The sequence below is a fragment of the Cydia splendana genome, chromosome 20 (genome assembly GCF_910591565.1).
Source record: "Cydia splendana chromosome 20, ilCydSple1.2, whole genome shotgun sequence".
Lineage (NCBI taxonomy): Eukaryota > Metazoa > Arthropoda > Insecta > Lepidoptera > Tortricidae > Cydia > Cydia splendana.
This window is the reverse complement of record NC_085979.1, coordinates 9,987,380-10,012,049: the sequence shown is the minus strand read 5'-3', so window position 1 is coordinate 10,012,049 and position 24,670 is coordinate 9,987,380. Positions and strand designations below refer to the sequence as shown.

At 36.7% G+C, this 24,670-nt stretch overlaps 1 protein-coding gene across 1 annotated transcript in view; it reads left to right on the top strand.

The window, feature by feature from the left end:
• The first annotated feature begins 2,459 nt into the window (after window positions 1-2,459).
• LOC134800738 (solute carrier family 2, facilitated glucose transporter member 8-like) overlaps window positions 2,460-24,670 on the top strand; it is a 67,597-nt gene continuing 45,386 nt past the window's right edge. The window contains exons 1-2 of the mRNA XM_063773269.1: window positions 2,460-2,819; window positions 15,040-15,165. Coding sequence (XP_063629339.1) covers window positions 15,087-15,165 — 79 coding nt within the window. The 5' untranslated portion in view covers window positions 2,460-2,819; window positions 15,040-15,086. The remainder of the gene's footprint in view (window positions 2,820-15,039; window positions 15,166-24,670) is intronic.

The window sequence follows — 24,670 nt, the reverse complement described above, 5'->3', positions numbered from 1 at the left end:
TCGAGAACGTAATTTACTTTCTATACATCTCGCTCGCACTCGCATATTAGTGCAAACGGGATGTATAGAAAGTAAATTACGTTCTCGACGGCGTTTATGTCAGTGACAAACTGATGGTAACCGTACAGGTCTACAGTCCCTTGAGGCTGTGAAAAAAATCAAACTACTTAAGTTAACGTTTAATAAAAGATCCGCCGTTTATGCCGCAAAATTCGTACCTATATTTCGACACTCTCAAGGGAATCAAAATATGTAGGGTACTTCCCGTTGACCTATAACTATGAAACTGGCAAGTAGTTATCGTCTTACGCTACAACTACAGGGAAAAATCTGAGAACTATAAATTTGTAAAGAAAAAAATTAGTTAAAAGTGTTTTTAGGGTTCCGTACCTCAAAAGGAAAAAACGGAACCCTTATAGGATCACTCGTGCGTCTGTCTGTCTGTCTGTCCGTCTGTCACAGCCCATTTTCTCCAAAAAAACTTTATCAATTAAGTTGAAAATTGGTACACACATGTAAATTAGTGACCCAAAGACGGACATTTTACTTAAACAAATGAATTTTAAACATGGCGGCCACTTTTGGGGGGTAAATGAGAAAATTAAAAAATAATGTTTTTTAAACTATATCGTGTTACATATCCAATGAAAGAGCTCATTTTATAAATTTGAAATATATTTTATTTGGAATTTTAAAATAAATATTTTAGAAGTTATTTAAGAAAATAGCCAAAAAATTACCATTCCCGTTTTATTTTATATTGTCATCATAGTCATCATACTTGCGACGCTTGAGGCTTTGAGCTGAGGATTAAGTCAATTATTTTCATGTCTATGTATGACGCAGAATTTATCACCTGTTTTAATATTATACAATTAATTTGTAATTTAATAACATTTTCCAATAAATTGATGGAATGTCTTGTCACTCTTGACACATGACATTCTTTGCGGAAAAACCCGCTGGTAAGATATCTCGTCAAATAAAATCCGACTGCGCAGGGGCAGAGAAAATTAAGCACTTTCATGCCTAATCGGTACCCGCAGGGCATTTCCCCGTTGTTTGTATGTACCTACGTTTTAGAGTACTTTAGAGTATGACCACCGAAACTTACAATTAGTAGGTACTTATAATTACAACAAAATCAATGAAATACGGCAGCTCTGTTGGTCTAAGATGGTCGGTTTTTTATCATTTGTCACCATGCCTGCCACGTTCTAACAAATATGTAAGTGCGAAAGTAACGCATGGCATGACAGGTGATAAAAATGTGACCATGATACCGCTTCTAGATTGGGCAGACAAGGATTTAATTATATATTTTACCATACATAAATATACTGTTCCAACAAAATTAATACCTACACTACATCACATATTAAATACAATATTGAATAAAGATGGCCAAGCAAATCTTGTCAGTAGAAAAAGGCGCGAAATTCAAATTTTCTATGGGACGATATCCCTTCGCGCCTACATTTTTCAAATTTGCCGCCTTTTTCTACTGACAAGATCTGCTTGACCAACAACAAATATACAATCCGTTAGTTAAAGGGGTTCACAGACGTCACTGATACTGCATGAGTTGCATGCGATTTGATCGATCGATTAAATTCGGCAGCATGCTTCTGCTTTGTCAGCAATTGTCGAATATTAATTAAGGTAATTAAAATTAGATTCGCTCATTGACCAACTTATTTTTATATTCCAGAAGAAGTGTGAGTGAATGAATGAATTGCAAAAAAATGTGTGCAGAGTTCTGTTAAGCACCTATAATTAGTCTAAAGTTAATTGATTCCATTGTGTTACCACAGCTAAGCCTGCATTTTTATTTAAGTTAGATGCATGAAAGTGTGTTAGCGTATGCTATATACTTATATGTGTACGAATTAAGTACAAAAATACAATACAATACAATTTACATATGTAGTTAATTTTCGTAACACAAATGAATCAATTAAGTTAAGACTAATCACAGCTTCTTAACTGCGCTTAATTACGTACAATTTTTTTTGCAATTCACTCTAATAATGTTTTCAGTGCTGAGACTACGAAGTCTCTGGGGGTTTTCTGTAAAAATAATCGTTACTTATACCTCTTGTGTTGAATGATGATCGTCTCTATGTCGTTCATTCAAGTCTTTTTTGGTTGGGTTTTACATAAAAAAAATTGCATTAATATTGATTAATTGCAGTTTTTAGCGTATTAACCAACCATACCATGAAGTAGGCACTCAATTCTAAAATGACATATCATGAAAATGATCAAATTCTTTCATCTGGCCTCGACACATAGGTATAGGTACATTGATACTTTACGAACCACTTACATACTTATTATTCTTTCTTCAATCGAACAAAAGAGTGTGTACGCACAGCTGTTGCGTTCTACCGCGAACTGTTTTTTCTTAAACATCGCGCGCGCAGTTAGTGAATGGACGTCGCTCAACGCAAGCGCACGACCGTTTTCTTCATTCTCGAATTTGACGCGCGATCTTCGTTACGAGAAACGATCTATTTCGCTAATTAAAAAGTATTTTTTGACTCACTTTATTGTAATATTTTAAAGTTTTTTTTTGTAAAACTGTATATCAATACAGTTAGAATTATTTAATATATTTTAATTATAAAAAAATATATGTGAAATACTGTGATATTACTGTGATAAGTGCAATTGTGACACAAATTAGTAAAAGTGCAATATATACTGTGCATTCGTTTAGTTTTTATTATTGGTCATTAAAAACCGGTAACGGAATAATCATAACAAATCGACCAGTTTGCTATATTCTGCGCTTATACGACGAAACCTGTTGAAAAGTAAGTTTATTTTATTTTAAATGTGTGTATGAATTGTGGAAAAAACAGTGACAGGAGCGAATGGAAAAAGGGCCTTTGCCCAGCTGTGGGATATTAACTTAAGAGTACCTATAGGTTAACAAAAATATGTCTATGAGCAATTTTTTCTTTTTTTTTCTTAGCCTATTTGTATGTCCCACTGCTGGGCAAAGGCCTCTCCCCTGGTTTTCCATGACTCCAGATTTAGCGCTTCCTCCGGCCAGTTCTTAAGGAAGGCATGAGCAATTTTATGGAACATTATTTTAAAGCCCATAAATAGTAGGTATAATGGTTAGTTGGTTACCTAAACGAAAATATTGGATATTAATTGAAATGGCATTAAAATTTAATTAGCATAAAAGGTATGCTAATAACACTTTTAGTACCTACCTAGTAGGTAGGTCCAACTAATAATTAGCTAGGTAAGACTAAATTTAATAATAACCCGCCAAGTGCATATCAGATCGTACCTGTAATTAAGGGTTTCGTTGTCCAGTGGACATTTTTTCAACTTTCGGAGCGATAATTTCAGAAAATATTTACTCAATATTTTGATGTGTAGGAAAACCTCTTTTTAATTATTTTTTATTTCACACGAAAATTTCTGCTTCAATATTATTTGATTTCTGAGGTAAAAGAATTATGAAATTATACATAATATAGCAGGCTTGAGAGGTTGCTAATTTTCAACGAGAATTTACACAGTAATTACTTAGATAAGTGAGCGTTTCTATTATTTTTTGCGATTTTTTATATTGTGACCTTTTTTGCCACTTTTGTGTTATTTCTACTCAGAATCACGAGCTCTTTCGATAGTTCCGATCCTAATGGGATAAACAAAATGTCCCAGCGTTTTTTTCCTATTGTGTTACCATTTCTCCATATATGTAAGTACTTTGTATGGCGGTAACAAAAAGGAAAGTTTGACAAATGTATGGAAATTTTAGGACACTTTTTTTATCCTATAAGGATAAAAAGGGCTCGCGATTCTGACTAGAAATAACACAAAAGTGGCAAAAATGACACGATATATAAAAATGGCAAAAAATAAAAGAAACGCTCAAGTAGGTCTTGTCTTTTCAGTTTTTATTCGTTCTGCTGATTTCGATGAATTGATCTTGATCCTTGTTTTTATGCATTTAAAATATTAAAGTGGCAGTTCGGTTGCCACAGTTTGTCCTACCGACCGTAATTTTAGTACATTATAGAAAAATAAAACTTAAAAACCCCAACGCACTGAAAAAACATGTTAGAAGCAGCGCTAGTAAACCTGCTTTCAAATAAAATAAAAAACCGTATCCAAATCCGTTTACCCGTATACGATCTACGGTGCCGCAGGCAGACACACGTAGCGGTAAACTTATAAAGTGTTAATAACACTTGCACAGTCTGGGCTGTCAAAATCGCTGCCAACTTAGCTTGGTCTAACACTAACACCGCTCTTTTTGCGTCGGGACTTAAAAATTGGTACAGTAGCAGGATGTTAATTGGAGCACTGGTGGACTAGCGTAAGTAGCGTAGGTAAGAGCGTGTGACTTTCAATCTGGAGGTCGCGGGTTCAAACCCCGGCTCGTACCAATGAGTTTTTCGGAACTTATGTACGAAATATCATTTGATATTTACCAGTCGCTTTCCAGTGAAGTTTTCCTTCACATGGTGAGGAAACCGGATTAATCCCAATAAAGCCTAGTTTACCCTTTGGGCTGGAAGGTCAGATGGCAGTCGCTTTCGTAAAAACTAGTGCCTACGCTAATTGTTGGGATTAGTTGTCAAGCGGACCCCAGGCTCCCATGAGCCGTGGCAAAATGCCAGGACAACGCGAGGAAGATGATGACAGTAGCAGGATGTCAATAGCCATCGCTGGCCAATTGAACTGTCTGTGTTTATTGTCTACTTGTCTATTAGATAATGAACACAGAGATGTACGGTACGAGTATTAAACACGAATACTATTAAATTACTTCTTCAATTAGTTTAACGACTTTAACCATTTGTGGTTTATTAAACTAAATTGATTAACGATTTCATGAGAAATTTTGCTACAGTAAGATTACTTTTAATTCTGAACCAAGTGACATTTTAGTACATTAATTTTTCAGCGTACTTAATTGTAGTTATTGATATATTTTATTATCTGGAAGACATCGCTGACAGCGATAAAACCGCCTGTTGCTTAGTTTACTACATTGTTTCTTAGTTTATTTATTTCGCATGTTAGTATGTAAGGAAATAATTCAAGTTTTTGTACGCCATCAGGCCGCCACCATTTTACCGCCATTGTAATCAGTTTGACATATACTTGACTTGAAACTTGTTTTTGGACCGAGTTCTTTTTAGGTTTTGATTAAATTTGGTAGGCTGAATTTGAAGAGCCTCTTATTCTGGTCGGAATAAACACGAAATCCCTATTTGGGACAATATTTTTTTTGTATATTTTCGTTGAGTTATGAAAATTTTTTGGACATACCTACGGTGAAATTGCGGTTATGTTGTACAGAATAGGGAACTCTATCTATCCACATAATGGTATTTACCTACTTATTATGGGACAATCTGAAACATATCTCACAATAATAAGGCTTTTGTTGTGTGGGTACTAGACGACGATATATACAATAGAGAGATATAGATAAATGTTTAAATACTTACATAGAAAACATCCATAACTAAATTAAAAAAAAAGCCGTACTGATTCCGCTACTTGACGCGAGATGTCGACTACGAAATTAATAGTCGTTTTTAACAAAACTGATGTATGGAGTGAGCACTCTATTCTTACTTATTTGCCTATGCTCATGGAATGTGCATAGCTGATAATAATGTATATTTATTTATAAGAAGCACCAAAAACAGACCTTCAAGATGGCGTTTTGCGCAACCATTTTATTTACACACACGGTTTCACAAAATACCGGTTTTGCATTTATAGCAACATAATGAGATGATCCGTAACCTGATATAACCCCTCGTGAACTAAATTGAAATTGCGGACTTTGAACTGTTTATATTAAGTTATGAAATAAACTTTAAGGATTAAAATAGACAGCGAATCCCATGAAGACTTGTTTAGAAATCAGTGGCAATATTCATCAATTATATAAAATAAATAGGGATGATGACGCATTGAATTTAATAACAACATCTAGTTAAATACGAGTAGAAAATTAGCAATTTATCACAATAAATAAGACCCAAAAAATTTAAATGATAAAAGAATAGAATAAATTAAAAATGAATTAAATTAACTACCTAATTAATTATTTTTTAAAATTTTCCACTTTTAAATTTATTCTACGCTTAATACCATCGTTTCTACTTGTTAAAAAATTAAATTGATAAAAGAATATCTGAAAGATTCCAAATATCAATTTATTTACTTAAAAAAAAGAGTATATAGCATTTATTTAGAATACCTAAGCCCTATTGATGATTCAAATTTTGGGCTAGCTTAAATAGGGTCTTAATTGGTTTTGCGTAAAATAATGGTAGGTACTGCCCCGTGCTTCAGGTAGGTAATACATCAATGTCTAACTACATTTTATTAGTATTGTGTTATTAATTTATTATATTATACGATAGTAATTATTCAATGACTCACTGCTACTGCACTTGAGTTTTTACAATAGTTCATTAGTTATTGGTGTATTACTTAATTACTAATAACCTTAACATATACATGTCACTAGCTTATAACTCAAATAGCTTATAGCTTATAACTCTATTATTAGAGTATCTCTAACTTATACAGGGTGGCCAAAAAATAAGTACATTCCCGTTGCCAGGGAGGTTTTGGAATTATACTGAACAACTTTTACTATGGGACCAACCCCGAAATCGCGAAAAAACATTCATACATTTTCTATGGGAGGGTAAATTTTTCTTCGCGATTTCACTATGCCCGTCACTTTCGCACTCACATACTTGTTAGAACGTGACAGGCATGGTGACAAGCGATAAAAATGCGACGTCGCAGGCCACCTCTTATAGGTGGTCTTTTAAATTGACTATTTATAAATACCTACTTATAAAATCAGAGCTTTCGGATTTGCCAGAATCAGATAAAAAGAAAGCGTGAGACATCGGTAAACAAATAAATCCTTTCGTTATGTTCCTTACCCTTCATTATGGACCGACATTCCACAACACAGATCACTTAACTAACAGATGGTACATGTTATCTTCTTAAGGACGACTCACGTTAGACCGGGCCATGTCCGGGCCGGAGTTTCCGGCGCTTACTTTTCTATGACATGACAGGCGATCACGTGATTCTTTCCATGGCAAACGATGCGCCGGACGCTCCGGGTCGGACACGGCCCGGTCTAACGTGAGTAATCGTTTATTCATAAAACTTAGCAAACCTTAGTTAAATTTTGTCTCTTTCTAATAAACACAAATGTCAAAATGACAGATATGACAAACAATTATCAAGAGTTTGTTAGACTTGACAGGCTCTTAAAGAATTCCTATTCGGAGCAGTCATGAAAGGTTTGAGTATCCATACACATGTAAGTGTATGCCATATAGTTGTTCGTATTAGCGAGCTCGATAGCTTATTTATTTCATAACTAAAATAACACATAAAACTACTTAAAAACTAAACTTAAATATAAATAAAAACTATATATGCATAAAATAAATTATCTGCTGAAATCCGTCCCGGGCTGCCCCCGACGCAAAGGTGCCGATCACGCTCGCTGCGTTGCTTATTTTAGCTGCGTTGCTTATTGTAGGTACCTACCAGAAAACAGTACCTATGATACGAGTGATAATAGATAATAGTAAATTAGAAATCGGACTCAAAACCTAACAATGTTTTTAGAAACATGAGCTGTTGTAGGATATATATAACATAAGTATAAAATGGTGGAGGATACAATACTTATTCTAAATTATTGTAAATACAAGTAAATGGGCGCTTACATACGAACCCACAAATAAGAGCGTAACTTCGATTGTATGGCGGCGGCTAGGTTCGTGTGGCTCTTAATATACGGAGTCTGTGTGTGAAGTAGTCTATATTTCACAAGAAACGTTAAGTGTAGCAAACTTGGATATATAACTTGTTTCTAACGACCATAGACCACACATTCCAAAGATTCCGCACTATCAAACGTTTACAACAGAGATTGTGATTCGTAGTTTCCATGCACGGGAATGTATTTGTGTATGTAGGTACTTGTAAAGTACGCAACGCAAGATATGGCCAAATGAGTATTTTTCTTTTTAAGAGCCCATCAACGTGCACACTAGCGCCACTGCTAAATAATCGTGATTATTTTTGCTCAGTAAGTATAATCCCAAAACCTCCCTGGCAATGAGAATGCAGTAATTTTTTAGCCATCCTGTATGGGAACCCCGGAATTTCATAACAAAAGTTAAAAGTTAAAAAAAATCATAACTCGAAAACTACGAAAAATCGGCTAACATACATGGGTATATTCTGATAGCCCACAACGAGAGGAATCTAATAAAATTTTTGGACGTCAAGGTTTAGAACATCCTGTATAACCAAGTGAGGGAGTGTTATTTGATTTATACAAATATGTTGATAGAAATTAGATATTAATGATGACATTATCACACTTTGTCATTGCGTATGCCATGCAGACTTAATTGGATCCGACTCTATAGTCTGTATCTTTAGGTATTTAAATAAAAGTAAACAAACAATTTGTAAATTTTCGGGTCGTTATAACATTTATTGGTTAACCAACCAAATACAAAACTGCCTGGAACAGTCACTGAACGACCTGACTTTAACCTACATTATTTGATCATGATGTAATGTTTTCATCTACCCTCAACTGGCTTAAGGAGCCATTTGAGGGTAGATTTTGTTTACTTTTATTCAAATACCTAAAGATACAGAGTATAGACGAGCGAACAAAGTGTTTCGTGGTTGTAGTGGGTAAGTGATCTGTAGTAATGCTAATCACTTCTATAGAAACAGGCCCAGTAAGTGTCGGTGCCCTTGTAGGGTTCCGCACTCAATGAGGGCTACCGTTTTTGTGCACCAGTTGGCGCCACTGTTGATTAAGGTCCAAAGTACAGCTGTCAAAGTCATAGTTATTATTGGCGCGACAAAGTTTTTAATTTTAATCATATAAATCATATCCAATACATACTTACCTTAATACCATACTTAGGTACCGTAAAAAAATCTGCCAAGTGCTAGTCGGACTCGCGCCCGAAGGGTTCGATCCGTACCATTACACAAAAAACGGCTACAAAGTCACGTTTGTTGTATGGGAGCGCCTCATTTTGTTTTGTTTTTAGTATTTTTTGTTACAGCGGCAACAGAAATACATCATCTGTGAAAATGTCAACTGTCTAGTCACGGTTCATGAGATACAGCCTGATGACATACAGTCAGACAGACAGACGGACAGCGGAGTCTTAGTAATAGCACAGTACAAGAACAGTAGTGAATCTTCATAGAAATGTGGCGCTGCCGGCTTGAATGTGTGCGTGCGCGCCGAGCGCCGTGTACGCACGCGCTGCCACGCACACATTAGCATAATATACGGGGGAATACGGTGGCGGCAGTGTGGGCCGTACCGCGACTGTGATCGCGCGCATTCGAGTACGCTGCACGCCCGCTCGCATTTGCCTGCTCTTAACGGCCTTAATTTTTTTGATCATGACTTCGAACAGAGGAAAAAAATATTGTAGTGTCTTTGGGTGTCACAATAACGACTCCTCAAACCCGGACTTGTCATTCTTCACAATACATTAATTACAGGAATTATGGTACATATCGAAATTACTCATAGACACCCGATGACTTCGTCGTGAATATAGGAAGGACGGAGAAGGTGTTTCGCAAAGCGTTTGAAAAGGACCACATCAACATTAAAATCGGCACGTCAATTTAGGAACAATTAAAAGACATAGAATTTACGATGCCCTGCCCATGCTTCCCTAAAACCTTTGTACTAATGTTATACGTAAGGATGAGAATTTACTTTACTTTAACCGCTAACAGTAAAGCGTTCCGAAACATGCAGAAACCGGAGGAACTTTTTTCTGTATTGAATTTATAATTTTTTTAATAAATGCCATTTCCTAATGTAAATATTTAAAAAGCGTTTTATTTATACGTAATTTATGAATTGTTAGAACATTTCATTATATTATATAAATAGAAACCTAGTGTTACTCATAATACGCAAATAATATTTAACTAAAAATAAAAGTGACAACCCTAAGCGCCAACGCAAGAGTAGGTAAATAACTTGCCGAGCGGCCTTAGATTCACTACTGTTCTTAGTGTACTGTGGTAATAGGGTCCCGTTTTTACCCTTTGCCTTTGGGTACGGAAGCTTAAAAAACTAACCTTAATAAATGCAAACCTTGGCTTATCGGTGATACTTGGTAATTCGGTGATAATGGGTTGTTATCTTTCGCAGAGCTTACAATGCTGAAATGTAAGCAATTAAATCGCTGCCAACCCAATTGCAAGCATCAAAACTGACAGCTGCCAATGATTTTATAGCTCGCATTTCCTCATGGTGAGAACTGTGTAAGATTATAACGGAGTATCACCGAATTACCATGTATCACCGATAAGCCAAGGTTTGCTCTAAGTTGCTCCTTCGACCCCACACGTTTTTTTTAACCCCCTTTTAAAGTAGGTACCTACTGACACTTATTGAGCCGTATGCCGTATGTTATAGAGAATATCATTTTATGACCCAGACGCTTTTCGGTGATGAAAAGCAACGAGGAATTAAGTCTAATTACGCACTGTGTATGGGATCAGGTCTTGATATAGGTACATATTATTATAGTGTAGAGTCAGACCAAGAAAAATCTGCAGCGATGTTGACAGCCCGCGCAGTGCAAGTGTTATTGTAAACGTCAAACTTCTATGAAATTATGACGTATAAATAACACTTGCACTGCGTGGGCTATCAAATCGTTGCAGACTTTCCTTGGTCTAAATCTATTAGCTTCCGGATCAACTTTCCTTTTTATTGGAACCACTGCCTTCGAGCTATGTGGCTCGAATACCGGTCACTGGTTCAAACTGTCAAACAATGTGTCAACTGATGACGAGATTAAGGGTTCCCCCACATATTATGTCGACGCGGAATCGGCAAAATCCGATAGGAAAAAGCTTTATGTACGCGCAATAAGAGCGAAAAAGTCGTCGTTCGGCTCGGTTTGCATCGGCCGCCGCCTGCCGACGCGTCGGCGGCCTTTTCGTTCTTATTGCGCCGACATAAAGCTTTTTCCTATCGGATTTTGCCGAATGCGCGTCGATATATCTGGGGAGAGCCTAAAATGAAAAATAAAACATTTATTTTAAGCTCATCTTAGGGAGTTTTAAAATGTCTTATTTTCAAATCATTATGTCATAAATGTCATAATATATCTATTGTACAAAAAGTATACCTAATTAAAGTAACTCCAGGAAATTCGAGAGAAACCAAAGATATGGCGCGCCGCACAAAACTTTCGACGAAACCGCTGGACCTGTTTTCGTGACTTTTTTATCATCAAGCCAAGAAGTTTTGGTAGGAGTAGGAGTCATTCCAAATATAGTCTATATAGTTTCCGTGTGAACTTTTTTTCCAACATGTGCTCGATGTTTGAAAATCTAAACCCTAATAAAAACACTAAGGTTTTCTTTCCTGAAAATTCGACAGATCACATAGCGTAATTTACAAGCTCAACGAACTTATTGACTGTCAGCCGTATTTGAACAATGAGATACGTCAAATACTACATATTGAAACGATATGGATCGGATATGTCAGTGTCAAACAAGTGTCAAAATTGACGTTTCTTCAAAGAAAACCGTCACTTTTGACACTTGTTTGAAACTGACATATCCAATCCATATCGTTTCAATATCTATAGTTCGTTTTTTTTAGCATTAGAAATAAGGTAAACAATTTTTATGTGTCTTTTAATTGCAAAACACATTTTTAAAATAATTTACGGCAAATATGTAACAATTATGAATCTAATACGATCTTTTATATTCTTCTGCTTTCATATTTAATAGTTACTGATTTATAAAAAGCGTTTTTCAATTAAAAGACATGTCAAGATCGCTTACCTTCTTTCAAGTTCTTTCTAATGATCATTCTTCGAATACGGCTGTGTATGGCATTTACTAGCCATGACCGCTCCGTTCCGGCTGCCGGCGCGGTTTGATTGCCCGTGTCATCGCATGATACACTTCGATTGCCCGCTCGAGACACTAAATCAATTGATGCACAATGGATTGTTGTGAGCAGTCTGTTGTTGTCATTTTAAAACGCAATGACTTTGTTGACTGCAAGTGTGTCTTTGGCTCTCACCGAACAGAGATAAATTAATAGTGAACTTTACAAGCTTCACTGAAAAGCATCATATACAATGTAATACAATACAAATCCTTTTTTATTGCACCACCTAAAAATCAATTTTCAAGGGCCGGGTGGCCGTTGCTCTACATCTGGGTTGCGATGTATGTCAGCCTCATTTGTATCTCATGCATCATGTGCATCTGCGGCTCTATGCCTCAGCCGGTCGGATGGCAAAGGCCTGACGGCTTGACTGGTGCCATGGGAAAAAGGCAAGTGTTTGCTATGGGACGCTACGTGTGTAAGCAGTTTAGCCCCCTCACACCTTTGTCACACCGTCCGGACGGCGGGCGCAGTCGCTGAGGTGGCGGCCCTACACAAACGACAAAAGTATTTAGCACTCACAAGTTACCTGTTCGTCCTAGTAGCCGTAGAGACGTCCGGTTGTTGGTGCGAAGAGGCAAAAACATTCCTTAGGGAAGTGGGAAGGAAACACTCATGATACATAACGACAGAGGTAAACAACAAACGACCTTATAGCTAAAAAGCGATCTCTTCCAGACAATCTTTAGGTAGTGTAGAAATTACCTCCTAATTCAACTGATTCGGAGTTGCAAAAACTACATTGTAAACTAAATAGCCGTAAAGAAATTACCTTTAAAAATGACTAACAATAAGAATAACAATAACAATATAACATACTACTTATATATACAACATACATATTTAAACATATACCTATAGGTACAGTCAGCCAAGAAAGTGGTCTACCACTTTTCGACTCTATCATCTGATTGATAATAATTGTTGCCAAAAGTAATAATGATAACCAGTAACGCGAACAGAGTTACTAAGGAAGTTCATCATAATCAACATATGTAGGTATTAATTCTAAATCGATTGAACAGTCAAATGACCGTCATATACCTCACCACCAGTCAGACATGGTCATATATTCTAATCTTATAAATATTACCTAATGCATGCACGTTATACAATCTATCGCATGCAATATTCATGATTAATTGATGACATTGCTGTAATTGACCTATTTATGATAATCTTTTAAATACGTACCTCAGAACCTATATATCTTATCTGCCATAGTTATATGACCATAATTGTGTTCATCTTACATAGCACATGTGACAAATCGTTTCTGATATATAGTCATTACTAACCGATATCCGATATGCAATTGACTTAAATGTTCATTACCATAATATTGCATAATACTTTAGACCGTAATCATTATATAATAAGTACATTACAATAACTAACTCTTTCATTGTCGTCAATTAATAAAGAATAATAAATCTGTCGACCTAAGTATGACTCACGCTAAAACATGACAGGCACGCGCCCTGTCCGATCTGATTCTCTGAAATATAATTTAACTAAATTAGTACATATCTATTAATCGTATAATCATCGGACTTATTACATAACTATTAATTTGACTTTCTTATTAGTTTTTAACGAGACGGTTAGCGGTACATATTAAATCATAATCATAGCTCAGACAGATCATCGTAAAACTATTGCAATAGATGTAACTTGTAATTTTGAGTAATTACTTAATTTGGTATGGCGTAGCGCACTTAAAACACACTTAAAATATTGCAGACACTAAATATGGACCACTCCATAAAAGAAACTACCGCCAAAATATACGCTAATCGACTACAAATAATACGCTAACCAAACACAATCGATTGAAAAATCAATCAGTAATAGTAGTAAGATAAGAATGACCTCCCATTATGCATAATTATTACGAACCCAGGGACCTAGTTATGCTATGCGCAATTTTACAATTGCCGCCGTGCCATAATAGATATTGTAAGGTAGGTGGGTTGCTAGGTAGGTATTGTATTAGGTGCGTATTGTAGTCATGGAAAAGAAAACTAATACCTTCCACTTATCTCAGACGGCTGGTAAAGAAGTTGCGTTGCGAGGTGATTTTCCAGTAAACCTATAAGTACCGTAAAATGGGGTGAGTAGGGACAAAACTGACATTCAAGCCTCGATATAACATTTTATTTTTACATTTATGCAAACTTAATTTTATTAATAAATGTTCCGGCTGTTTGTATTTTAGTTTTTTTATGATTTTAGGTGGTTCCATTACAAAATCCCTCCTCACCCCGTAGTCCCTCGTAGTTGGGGTGAGATGAGATTTCATACAAAAGGTGATTTTGAAATGTTATTGAATCGATTTTTGAAGTGAAAACTTCTTTAGCGGCGCTGAGCACTTTTTGTGATGGGGAAAAAGTGTTAAACTCGCGAGAGCGTAAGACGTGACGTCACATGTGACGGACACTGTTACAATGTCATTGAGTTTTTCTTTTTTGATTTAAATGCCATCTAGTGAGTTTCCCTTAAACTGATACTAATATAACTCTAGTACTCACGGTGATGTGCTTAGGGGTTTCAAGTTATGCGACGGAATAACGCTAGATGGCGTTAACCTCAATTATACATAGTGCTGCAGACATTTTGCACTAGATGGCGCTGTTATTAATATTTTGAGTTGCAATGTCATTGAGTTTTCACTTCTGCCGGCACTCCCGGAGTGCAACGCGTTGTTTTTTTTTTATTATGAATATTACTATAGCTCCATTTGTAATACGAATACATTATTTAGGTAGCAGTAGCCTTTAAAAACCATTTCACCCCCCTGTCAACCCTTCTCTCCCCATTCATAACCCGACTCTCCTCGCAATCCCTACTCACCCCATTTTACGATCGCATGACTGCAGCTTAAAAGTTTCATAGATGTCACCGATAATTGCATGCCATTTGCAATACATCGATCAAATGCCGCCATGAATCAGAAATGCGATACCGATGAAGTTTGTAGAGTTAGGCAACTAAACTAATGATATGAATTATTATTCCAGGTACGATGTGCCATTGAGACTCGCTAACGGAACCGGAAGCAAGCGCCATGCTTGCCGTACTGCCGCGCTGGATAGCGCGGCTCCAAGATGGAGGTCTCCTGAATCAGCTGCTTATGGCTGTCATGGGTAAGATGCATTTTAAACTTATTTTTAGGGTTCCGTACCCAAAGGGTAAAATGGGACCCTATTACTAAGACTTCGCTGTCCGTCCGTCCGTCCGTCCGTCCGTCCGTCCGTCCGTCCGTCCGTCCGTCCGTCTGTCACCAGGCTGTATCTCACGAACCGTGATAGCTAGACAGTTGAAATTTTCACAGATGATGTATTTCTGTTGCCGCTATAACAACAAATACTAAAAACAGAATAAAATAAAGATTTAAATGGGGCTCCCATACAACAAACGTGATTTTTGACCAAAGTTAAGCAACGTCGGGAGTGGTCAGTACTTGGATGGGTGACCGTTTTTATTTGCTTTTTTTTCGTTTTTTTTTGCATTATGGTACGGAACCCTTCGTGCGCGAGTCCGACTCGCACTTGCCCGGTTTTTATATTTATTGTAGACCATGCAATATCTTTCTACTAGGTGTGTTCGGGGCACATACGACTCATAAAAATAAAAATCATTTATTTCGGACGATTAAATTAATAGTTGTTACTTGTTAGTAACAAACTTACAAATAGTCTTAAATTACTATGTTAGTATTTAAACCAGTGGTGGGCAAACTTTCTTCATGAGGGGCCAAAACTTGAAGGAATTTCAGAGGAGGGCCAGATTTACAGCAAAAATGTATTTTTATTATATTCCAGCAATATAAATGGCCAGCCATATTATACATTTTTTTTAATGACCGGAGCCGGGCCAGATAGATCCTTTCGCGGGCGGACCTGGCCCGCGGGCCGTACTTTGCCCACCACTGATCTAAACTAAGATGTTGGGAGGTCCAGTGCCTAACGAATGTACTACCTATCCCATCTCCCTGCCACTACGTACGGCCAGGAGACTGTGGCGGCTGTCGCGCACCCTGCCGAGCGTCGCGGCGCAGCGCTTGCGCAGCGTTAGGTCGGACAGATGAGAAAAATGTAGTCACAATTCCTGTTTCATTTTTTTAGTGTTCCGTATTCATCACTAAAGAGCTAGAATATAAGTATATACATGGTATTAACGAAGTTTACTTTTTAAAACGCGATCGAATACAAGAAATCAAGTGTGTTGCGGGCATAATGCGATTGCCAGTTACATAATTATGGGCTTGTGACAATGCCCATTGCATTCTTGCTTTCATAACCACAATGTTATTGCCCTTGCTTATTAAGCAATCGCCTCAATTTAGCTGTCCCTGCTAAGGTAAACGTACTGGTGTTCGACGCGGTCCCAGTACATGTCATCTTGAAACTTAAGTCATTGTCAATAGAGGTGACAGCAAGGTGTCATCTATTGGGCATGTCACGCACTAGTACGTTTACCTTATTTGCTACGGCTTGCAGGGTGCCAAGAAACTTAATGGTATATACATATTAGCTATTTACCCCTATTCATTGAAATCAGCTCAGTATTGATGCCGGACTAAGCAAGCATGTTTTAGAGATTTAAATTCAACGAGACATTATTAAAAAGAGTTGGATTCTCTAGATTCTAGAGTCTAGAACGGTATATTGAAAAGTTTCCAAATCCTGAATCGAATAAACAACATAATTATCGAACCTGGCGGCTTAGCACGGTCGCGTTTTTATCCCTTGTCACCATGCCTGTCACGTTCTAACAAGTACGTAAGTGCGAAAGGGACGCGCATAGTGATAGACGATAAAAATGGAACCGTGCTGCGCCCACTGCTCGTAAAACTTCACAAAAACCGGTTGAGAAAAACGACCTGGGGGCCAATTTTTGAATTTCTATCACTCGACAATCGGTCGAAAACGGCGAAATACTAATTTTTGAAATACTAGCGATAGAAATTGGGAATCGAGTGGTATTGACCACTCGTTTTCAATTCTATTAGTAGAATTTAAATGCCTAGTAGTGGAGATATTATTTAACGAAATACACGAAATCGAGCGGTCGAAATTCAAAAATCGGCCCCCTGTAGACGCGATAACTAAAAACACACGAAACGAACGCATTTTTTGTCCAAGCTGAAGCCGAAACGCGTCACTCACGGCTCACGGTTGATCAATAACAATATCAATAACGATAAATTTACAAACTTACAAAGGCCAGGAATCTCTTACAATGTAGCATGTAAATGTAAAGCATGGTAGAGCATTGCGGTATACCTTTCTTGACTTGTGTTAGCTTAAGGTCAACCCATAGACCACCTTCCAATAGACTCTTCATTGGAAAGCGTACCTTTATGGAGAGAAGACTCACAGTAATCAAAGGCGTTCTTTTATTAGTAAAATTCTATGCGGTATTTCTGTGGTACCCTACACCATTTTATACTACTACAGTTCATGTTAATTCATATAGCTAACTACGTACTATTTAATTAAATTGTTCTTGATTGTTGTAGAGTGAATTGCAAAAATAATTTACGTAATTAAGGGCATTACGAAGCTGTGATTAGTCTTAACTGAATTGATTCATTTGTGTTACGAAAATTAACTGTGTAAATTGTATTGCATTGTGTTTATTGTACTTAATTCGTACACATATAGGTAAGTCTATAGCATACTGTAACACACTTTCATGCATCTAACTTAAATAGAAATGGCTTAACTGTGGTAACACAATGGAATCAATTAACTTTAGACTAATTACAGGTGCTTAACTATGTACAAATTTTTTGCAATTCACTCGTATGCGTTTTGTAGTTTGTTGTCTTGATGACGATATGACGAAACGTCACTTTTTGACACTGCTCGACAGAGGTAAGGTGTTTTATCCCGTCATTATCACGTCGATAACCATAATATCGTCAGGTGACAACCAAAAATCACTAATTACTAAAAAAAAATTAAACTAAAATCGACCTTCTTTTAGTACTAATATGGTTCACTATGGCTATGAACTTGTGGTGGTAATTAGAGAGTTTTGCTTCTCATCTGACGATATATCCTATCCTACACATAATAGGTAATCTACTGGAATGTGGGTTTACACTTTCATAGAAAAATTGCTGTAAATAGAAAAAAAATTAACCGAATCTGCTCACAAAATTTCATGCGAATCGGTTGAGATTGCCAGCTTAAATAACTATAGGAATAACTCCGTCTAATACAGTGGTTCCTAACCTTTTCAGTCCGGTCACCCCTATGACTAACTAGGGAACCTGATTTTACCCCTCCTCCCAATGGTAATATAAAATAAATCGTGTACGTTCGTTGTATTGTTATATTAGGTTAGCTTATTACCCCCGCAAAATACCAGGTTTACCCCCAGGTTAGGAACCACTGGTCTAATAGGTAGAAATCTGTGGCCTTTCTTTCCCGGTGGTAGCGTAAGGTCAACACTTGCCATGCAATTATATTTTACTGCATATGAAAACAGTATGAATGACCTTATGCTAACTAACACTAGCGCAGCGAAAGCTCATACCAGAGCCTTGACTCCTTATAATAATAATAAAAAAAAAAAAAATATATTTATTTTCACCTCACAAAGGATACATTTAACAATAGTGACTTTTAGATAGAGTAAAGGACAACTTAGATTTATATCCTTTGTGAGAGACTGTAGTCTGAACTAGGCATAAACCTGTAATACCTTAGACGGCATAAATCCACAGAGGTAATATTACTATTTACGCACAGAAGTCTCACTGTCTGACAAAACAGAATTTGACGAAGACAGACAAACAGTGCCCCCCCCCCGGGGGCCCCCTCTGTCTCGTTCATTAAACTGTGTCGCGTAGTTCATTAACAAAGTAAAATCAAAGTGTAATTTTACTTTAGGTTAGTATAAAAAAACCGGCCAATTGCGATTCGGACTCGCGGAGTCGGAGTCGCGCACGAAGGGTTCCGTATCATTACGCAATAAACGGCAAAAAAATCACGTTTGTTGTATGCGAGCCCCACTTAAATTTTCTTTTTTTCTGCGTTTAGTACATATTTGTTGTTATAGCGGCAACAGAAATACATCATCTGTGAAAATTTCAACTGCCTAACTATTACGGTTCATGAGATACAGCCTGGTGACAGACAGGCAGACGGACAGACGGACAGACAGACAGACAGACGGACAGACGGACTGACAGACAGACAGACAGACGGACAGCGGAGTCTTAGTAATAGGGTCCCGTTTTTACCCTTAGGGCACAGAACCCTAAAAATGATCATTTAGTGCTGGTGAAGTCAAGTGGAAGTCAAGGTACTGTTGCTCATGTTATCTGTGGTGAAGCTAACAGTAAAGTTTCCTAGGTTAACTAGGCATTCAGTTTACCACATTGTTTAGCTTGACTAGATCAAGCTATTAAGTTAATACGGACTTTGCAGTGACAAAGTGTGGACGTGCCACTGAAGGAAGTGAAACGGTCATATTATTTCATAAACGGTCGTAGGAATGTAACATTTATAGTGGCAAATACTCCACTTCGGTAAAACTTTTTTAATATAACACTTTAAACTCTCGCGTTACATTTTTGTACACATATTTAATTACACAAACGGTTGTGTAATTAACTTTTTTAATGTTATAAGATATTTATACCTCTCGCGTCGAATAATTGTCCCTGTGTGACAGTTCCTTCAGGTTTCTTTGGGTTGGGTTGGGCTTAATTTAGAAAATAATTGAACAAATATGTTTTACCGTAACTATAATTACTTAAATGTAACGTTTCTAAATAATTTTAATGTCCTAAACTTTCATAAAATACTTACAAATATTTTATGTGACAGCTACTCCATAATTATATAAAAACCGGTAAAGTGCGTGTCAGGCATTTTGCCATTTTGGCTACGGAACGGAACCCTAATAATGGACTGTCGCATGGACCATCATTACCAGACATCGTAAATTTTATAGCATTTTTGGTGCAGCGGACTGGTGTTAACGGAATTGGTATAGATAATTCCAACTGAAATGGTAAATTAAGGTTAATATTAACGTAATTAACGCTAATTAATCATTAGGGTTGAAATTGTTTATACCAATTCCGTTAACACCACTCCGCTGTACCGAAAATGCTATAAAATGTACGATGTCTGATAATTACCCACATAGTTTTTTTGACAAAATGACAGTTATAATCAGTCATCGGACAAATCATCGCAAACCATCAAATCATTTATATCTCAAAATAGGACAAGATTTATTAAACTCATATTATGTACACAGTATCTTTTTAAATTTTTCCAGATTATACTCAAAAACTGCAGTTCAAAATTGAAAAAAAATTGTATCATGTAAATACATAAAATAAATAGGGTATGGATACCATATTTGACCGGAGCGTAGCGAAGGTCTACGTTTCGACTGGAGCATTTTGCTTTTGTATGTCCGGATGTTCTCCTCTACATGTCGCAATTCTTAACCGAATCTCGTGAAATTTTGTGACTGGATTCTATGTCTAAATAAAAATTTTTTGCCCGTCCGGTTTTTTGAATTTTTTTAAAATGGCGGAGTCGTGATAGCTCGCGCCTAAACAAATAGTGATATCGGTACCATACGAGTGTTTTCTTTTTGAGATATGTTTATAGATTAAATGGCCAAACATTCAGAAAATTTATTTCGCTGGTTTCGGAGGTATTGAGATATTTAATTTTAACTAATTTTAATTTGAGAATGAGTAGCTAAATTTCGTCAACCCATCTAAGAACTATTTGGCTCAGTTTGTAAACGTTCGCTTTTTCTGTTTGCACAGAGGGTCTGGGTTCGATCCCCAGTAATTGTATGCTGGGATATTATAACTTTTTGTATTTTATTACACATAAATTTCGTATTGTTTTTTTTTAATTTGGGGTCATCCATTAATTACATCACACGTTTAGGGGGTGGGAGGAGGTCAAGAAAATGTGACATGTTGTGACAAGGGGGAGGGGGGGTCAAACTTTGTGACGTCACTTTAACTTCATCAGTAACCGAAAATGTATTTAAATTATTTTATACGCTAATTATCATTTAAATAACAAGGTTTTGAAACGATAATCGTTTTTATTCGTTTAATTTTATTTCTTAATCAGTTTTGGGTTATAAAATTACTAATATTTGTTTTGTCAAAAATATTTTGATAAAATATTAAATAAATATTTGCCGATTTCGTTGAAGAAATGTGACGTCACACCAGGGGGGAGGGGTTTCCCAAGTGTGACAAGGAGGGGGGGAGGGGTAAAATAACCTAGAAATACGTGTGACGTAATTAATGGATGACCCCTTTACTATATTTAAAGCTCTTTTAGCACCATGTTATTTAAAGCTCTGCTCGCGAGGTCTACAGCTCACAGAGCCACTAGTTATTTTTGCGATAAATTGTCCGATCTCTGGATATAATGCGTTGTCTGGTCGGTAATCTGTGATTGTAATGAAGTATTATCCTACATTTCACCGTTTCCTGAGTTTATAAACATGCACAACGTTTCCTACGACGCTTTCATTTTCAAAACGACGCAACCGCCATCAATTTCATAGTGATATACACTCTTTTAACAACATGACATTTAACATAACAGGAAATTGTACCAAGGCCTGGTGAATGGCTTAGAGACGGACCAAGCTGACTCTGCATACATGGCATTTGCAATGATATAGAGTCTGTTCAGAAAGAGAAGAGTCATGGAATGTATGGGGCCCAATACATTCCACGACTCTTCTCTTTCCGCACAGACTCTTGAGTGTGGAGATGTCATCATTAATGTCAAATTTCTAGATAATGATACTTCCACACTTCGTTTATATTACGTTAAAGATCTATATCAAAGAATATAATACTCACTAGGAGAAGAACGATAACTCCATACAAAAAAATGTCCCTTTCAAAAGTTCGTTTATACTACTAGCGCTCTGGTAGGATACCATTGTAATTAGAATTGACAACCCGTTTAGCCTAGCGGGTATTGGCAGTAATACCCGCCTGTTCAGGAAGCTAATGGTCCTGGGTTCGAATCCCGGAGAGGGAATTTCTTTTTGTATTTTTTCTTTTTTGTTGGGGTCAGGTTTTTAAGAGCCCATCAACGTGCACACTAGCGCCACTGCTAAATAATCGTGATTATTTAAATTTAGCGACAGGTATTTCAAAAAGGGGGCCGCTACTGACTGTATTGTGTATTTAAGTACCTTTTGAATACACCAAACTAGTTTTTATGTTGCTGGATTCGCCGATCTATGAGCTCGAAACAAAAACGGCCGTTTTAACTTTGGACGCGTAGATTGACGAATCCAGTAACATAAAAAGTAGTTTGATGTATTCAAAAGATACTTAAATACACAATACAGTCCGTAGCGGCCCCCTTTTTTAAATACCTGTCATTCCTCCTTCTTCCTTCTTCCTCGCGTTATCCCGGCATTTTGCCACGGCTCATGGGAGCCTGGGGTCCGCTTGACAACTAATCCCATGATTTGACGTAGGCACTAGTTTTTACGAATTAAATTTAAATAATCACGATTATTTAGCAGCGGCGCTAATGTGCACGTTGATGCGCTCTTAAATTAGCATATCACAAATAAATTAAAAAATACGTTAAAAGATAATGATTAGGTACTATATTTATAGTTAGGGAGGCGAATAGGGGAATTTTCGGCAATACTCGAGCGTGGCAGTTTAAGATATGAGAGATACCTTAGACCTAATAGAACAACCTTGTAAAGTATTTAGCTCTATATGTAGTGACGCGCGCCTAGGATAGACGATCAGATTAGTAAAAAAAAATGGATAGTCTGAAATACTCGAGCGCCTCAGATTAAGATATTGGGGGTTGATTTTAGTGTTTAAAGACTAAATTTAACTAATCTGACGATAAGTCCTTGACGCCGCCGAGTTATAGGGTCGCGAACTTGTAAAAAAAAAACGTCAATCCGGCATTCTCGAGCGCGATTTTTTTATTTTTTATTTTGAAGAATATAATCTAAAACTTACTAAAAATACAAAATCTGCCGGTTTCCGCATGACCGGAAGTGTGGAGGAGCCATTTCGTCTTCCTAAGAACGCGTTGCGGCATATAAGTCGCGAACGATACATTTTACAAAAAAAAAGTTTAAATAAACAAAAAAGGTAATTTTATTGTCATTCTTAAATTCCCCGTTTTATCAAGGAGAAAGAAAGGAAAAAAAAGAAACCAAAAAACCTTTTTCGGTCAGATTAAGAGAACCCACCAACATTTTTGTCAGATTAAAAAAATATGCTTTCAGGATACCGAGATAAACCTCCCCTATGAAAATCTGACGCGCTCGAGTATTTCAAAAAAACTTTTTTTTTTTGCATTTTCAAAAATTCATCGTAACTTATCGTCACGCCGAAATCGTCAGTTTTTTTAAAGGAAGCTTCCTTGGGGCCTACTTAACACCCCTTCCGAAAATCTGACGCGCTCGAGTAATTTTTTTTTTTTTGCATTTTTGACTACTTTATATGCCTACCCTCACCACGCAAACCGGCAGATTAGTATACCGTTGTTATCAGAGGCACTCGGGGCATACGTAGTATGAATATCTGACGCGCTCGAGAATGCCCAAGTAACTGTTTTTTTTTAACATTTTTGAAAAACCGTACACGCCAAACCCACCGCTAAAATGGTTTTTGCCATACGAGCTTTTCTTTTCGAAATTATTTTATCTTTCGATTTTGATAGGTCTCGACGGCGCCGTTGAATTACGCCATTTAGCTACCTCGCCTCCCTAACTATTAGAAATTCGTCAAATATAAAAGGTAACAAAAAAGTATATTAAGATATAAATATTTTCATTCCTATTAGGATTACTGTATATATGTTAGGAGCAATACATATGAATACATACATTGATATGGCAAATGGTTACAAGTTGTTATTACATCTATCCGGTTATCGGACATTTTCTGCTTCACAACTCCGCGCAGCGTTCTTGGTCACCGGGGTACTAGTCTGGATATGCGGCAGATACGTGCCCTTTGAGCTTTTTCCAAGAAATCATATGACGGCCCAGGATTATAGTGTTATCTCACGCTCAAGCCATCTGCTGATTCCCTCTCTAAAACAAAACAGTCACAAATTAAACAATATAATCTAACTGCCTAATTACTAACGTCGCTAATTGCTACCGGGTCTAAATTTACCAGCTTTATCAATGTGAGGTTTTACATCTATGATGAATTTTGATTAAAATTTCGGACGCGATATAGCGTCCGCGGGACTTACGGGGATAATTAGATTAAATTATTATATTTGAATTTGGCAATTAGTACGCTCATTTTTATTTAAAGATTAATATATGTATTTCTTACCTTGAAATTATCGCTGTTTCTGGTTTACTACAGCGGTTTAAATTTAACTAAGTCTGTGCGAAGACGTATTTAGATATGTTGCTCGTACATATGAATAGTTTTTATTTTAAAATTAATAGGTAAATAAATATATTTCAAGTGAATAAATCGTTTTATATGAAAACTGATATTTTTGCGTTAAATGACTTTAATGACAGCATTGACATTACAGACTTTTGTCTTGCCTATGTTCTTACCGGCCAGACCCAAATCAAGGCCTATCAAAGAGGCCTATTGACAAAGATTTTTTTTAA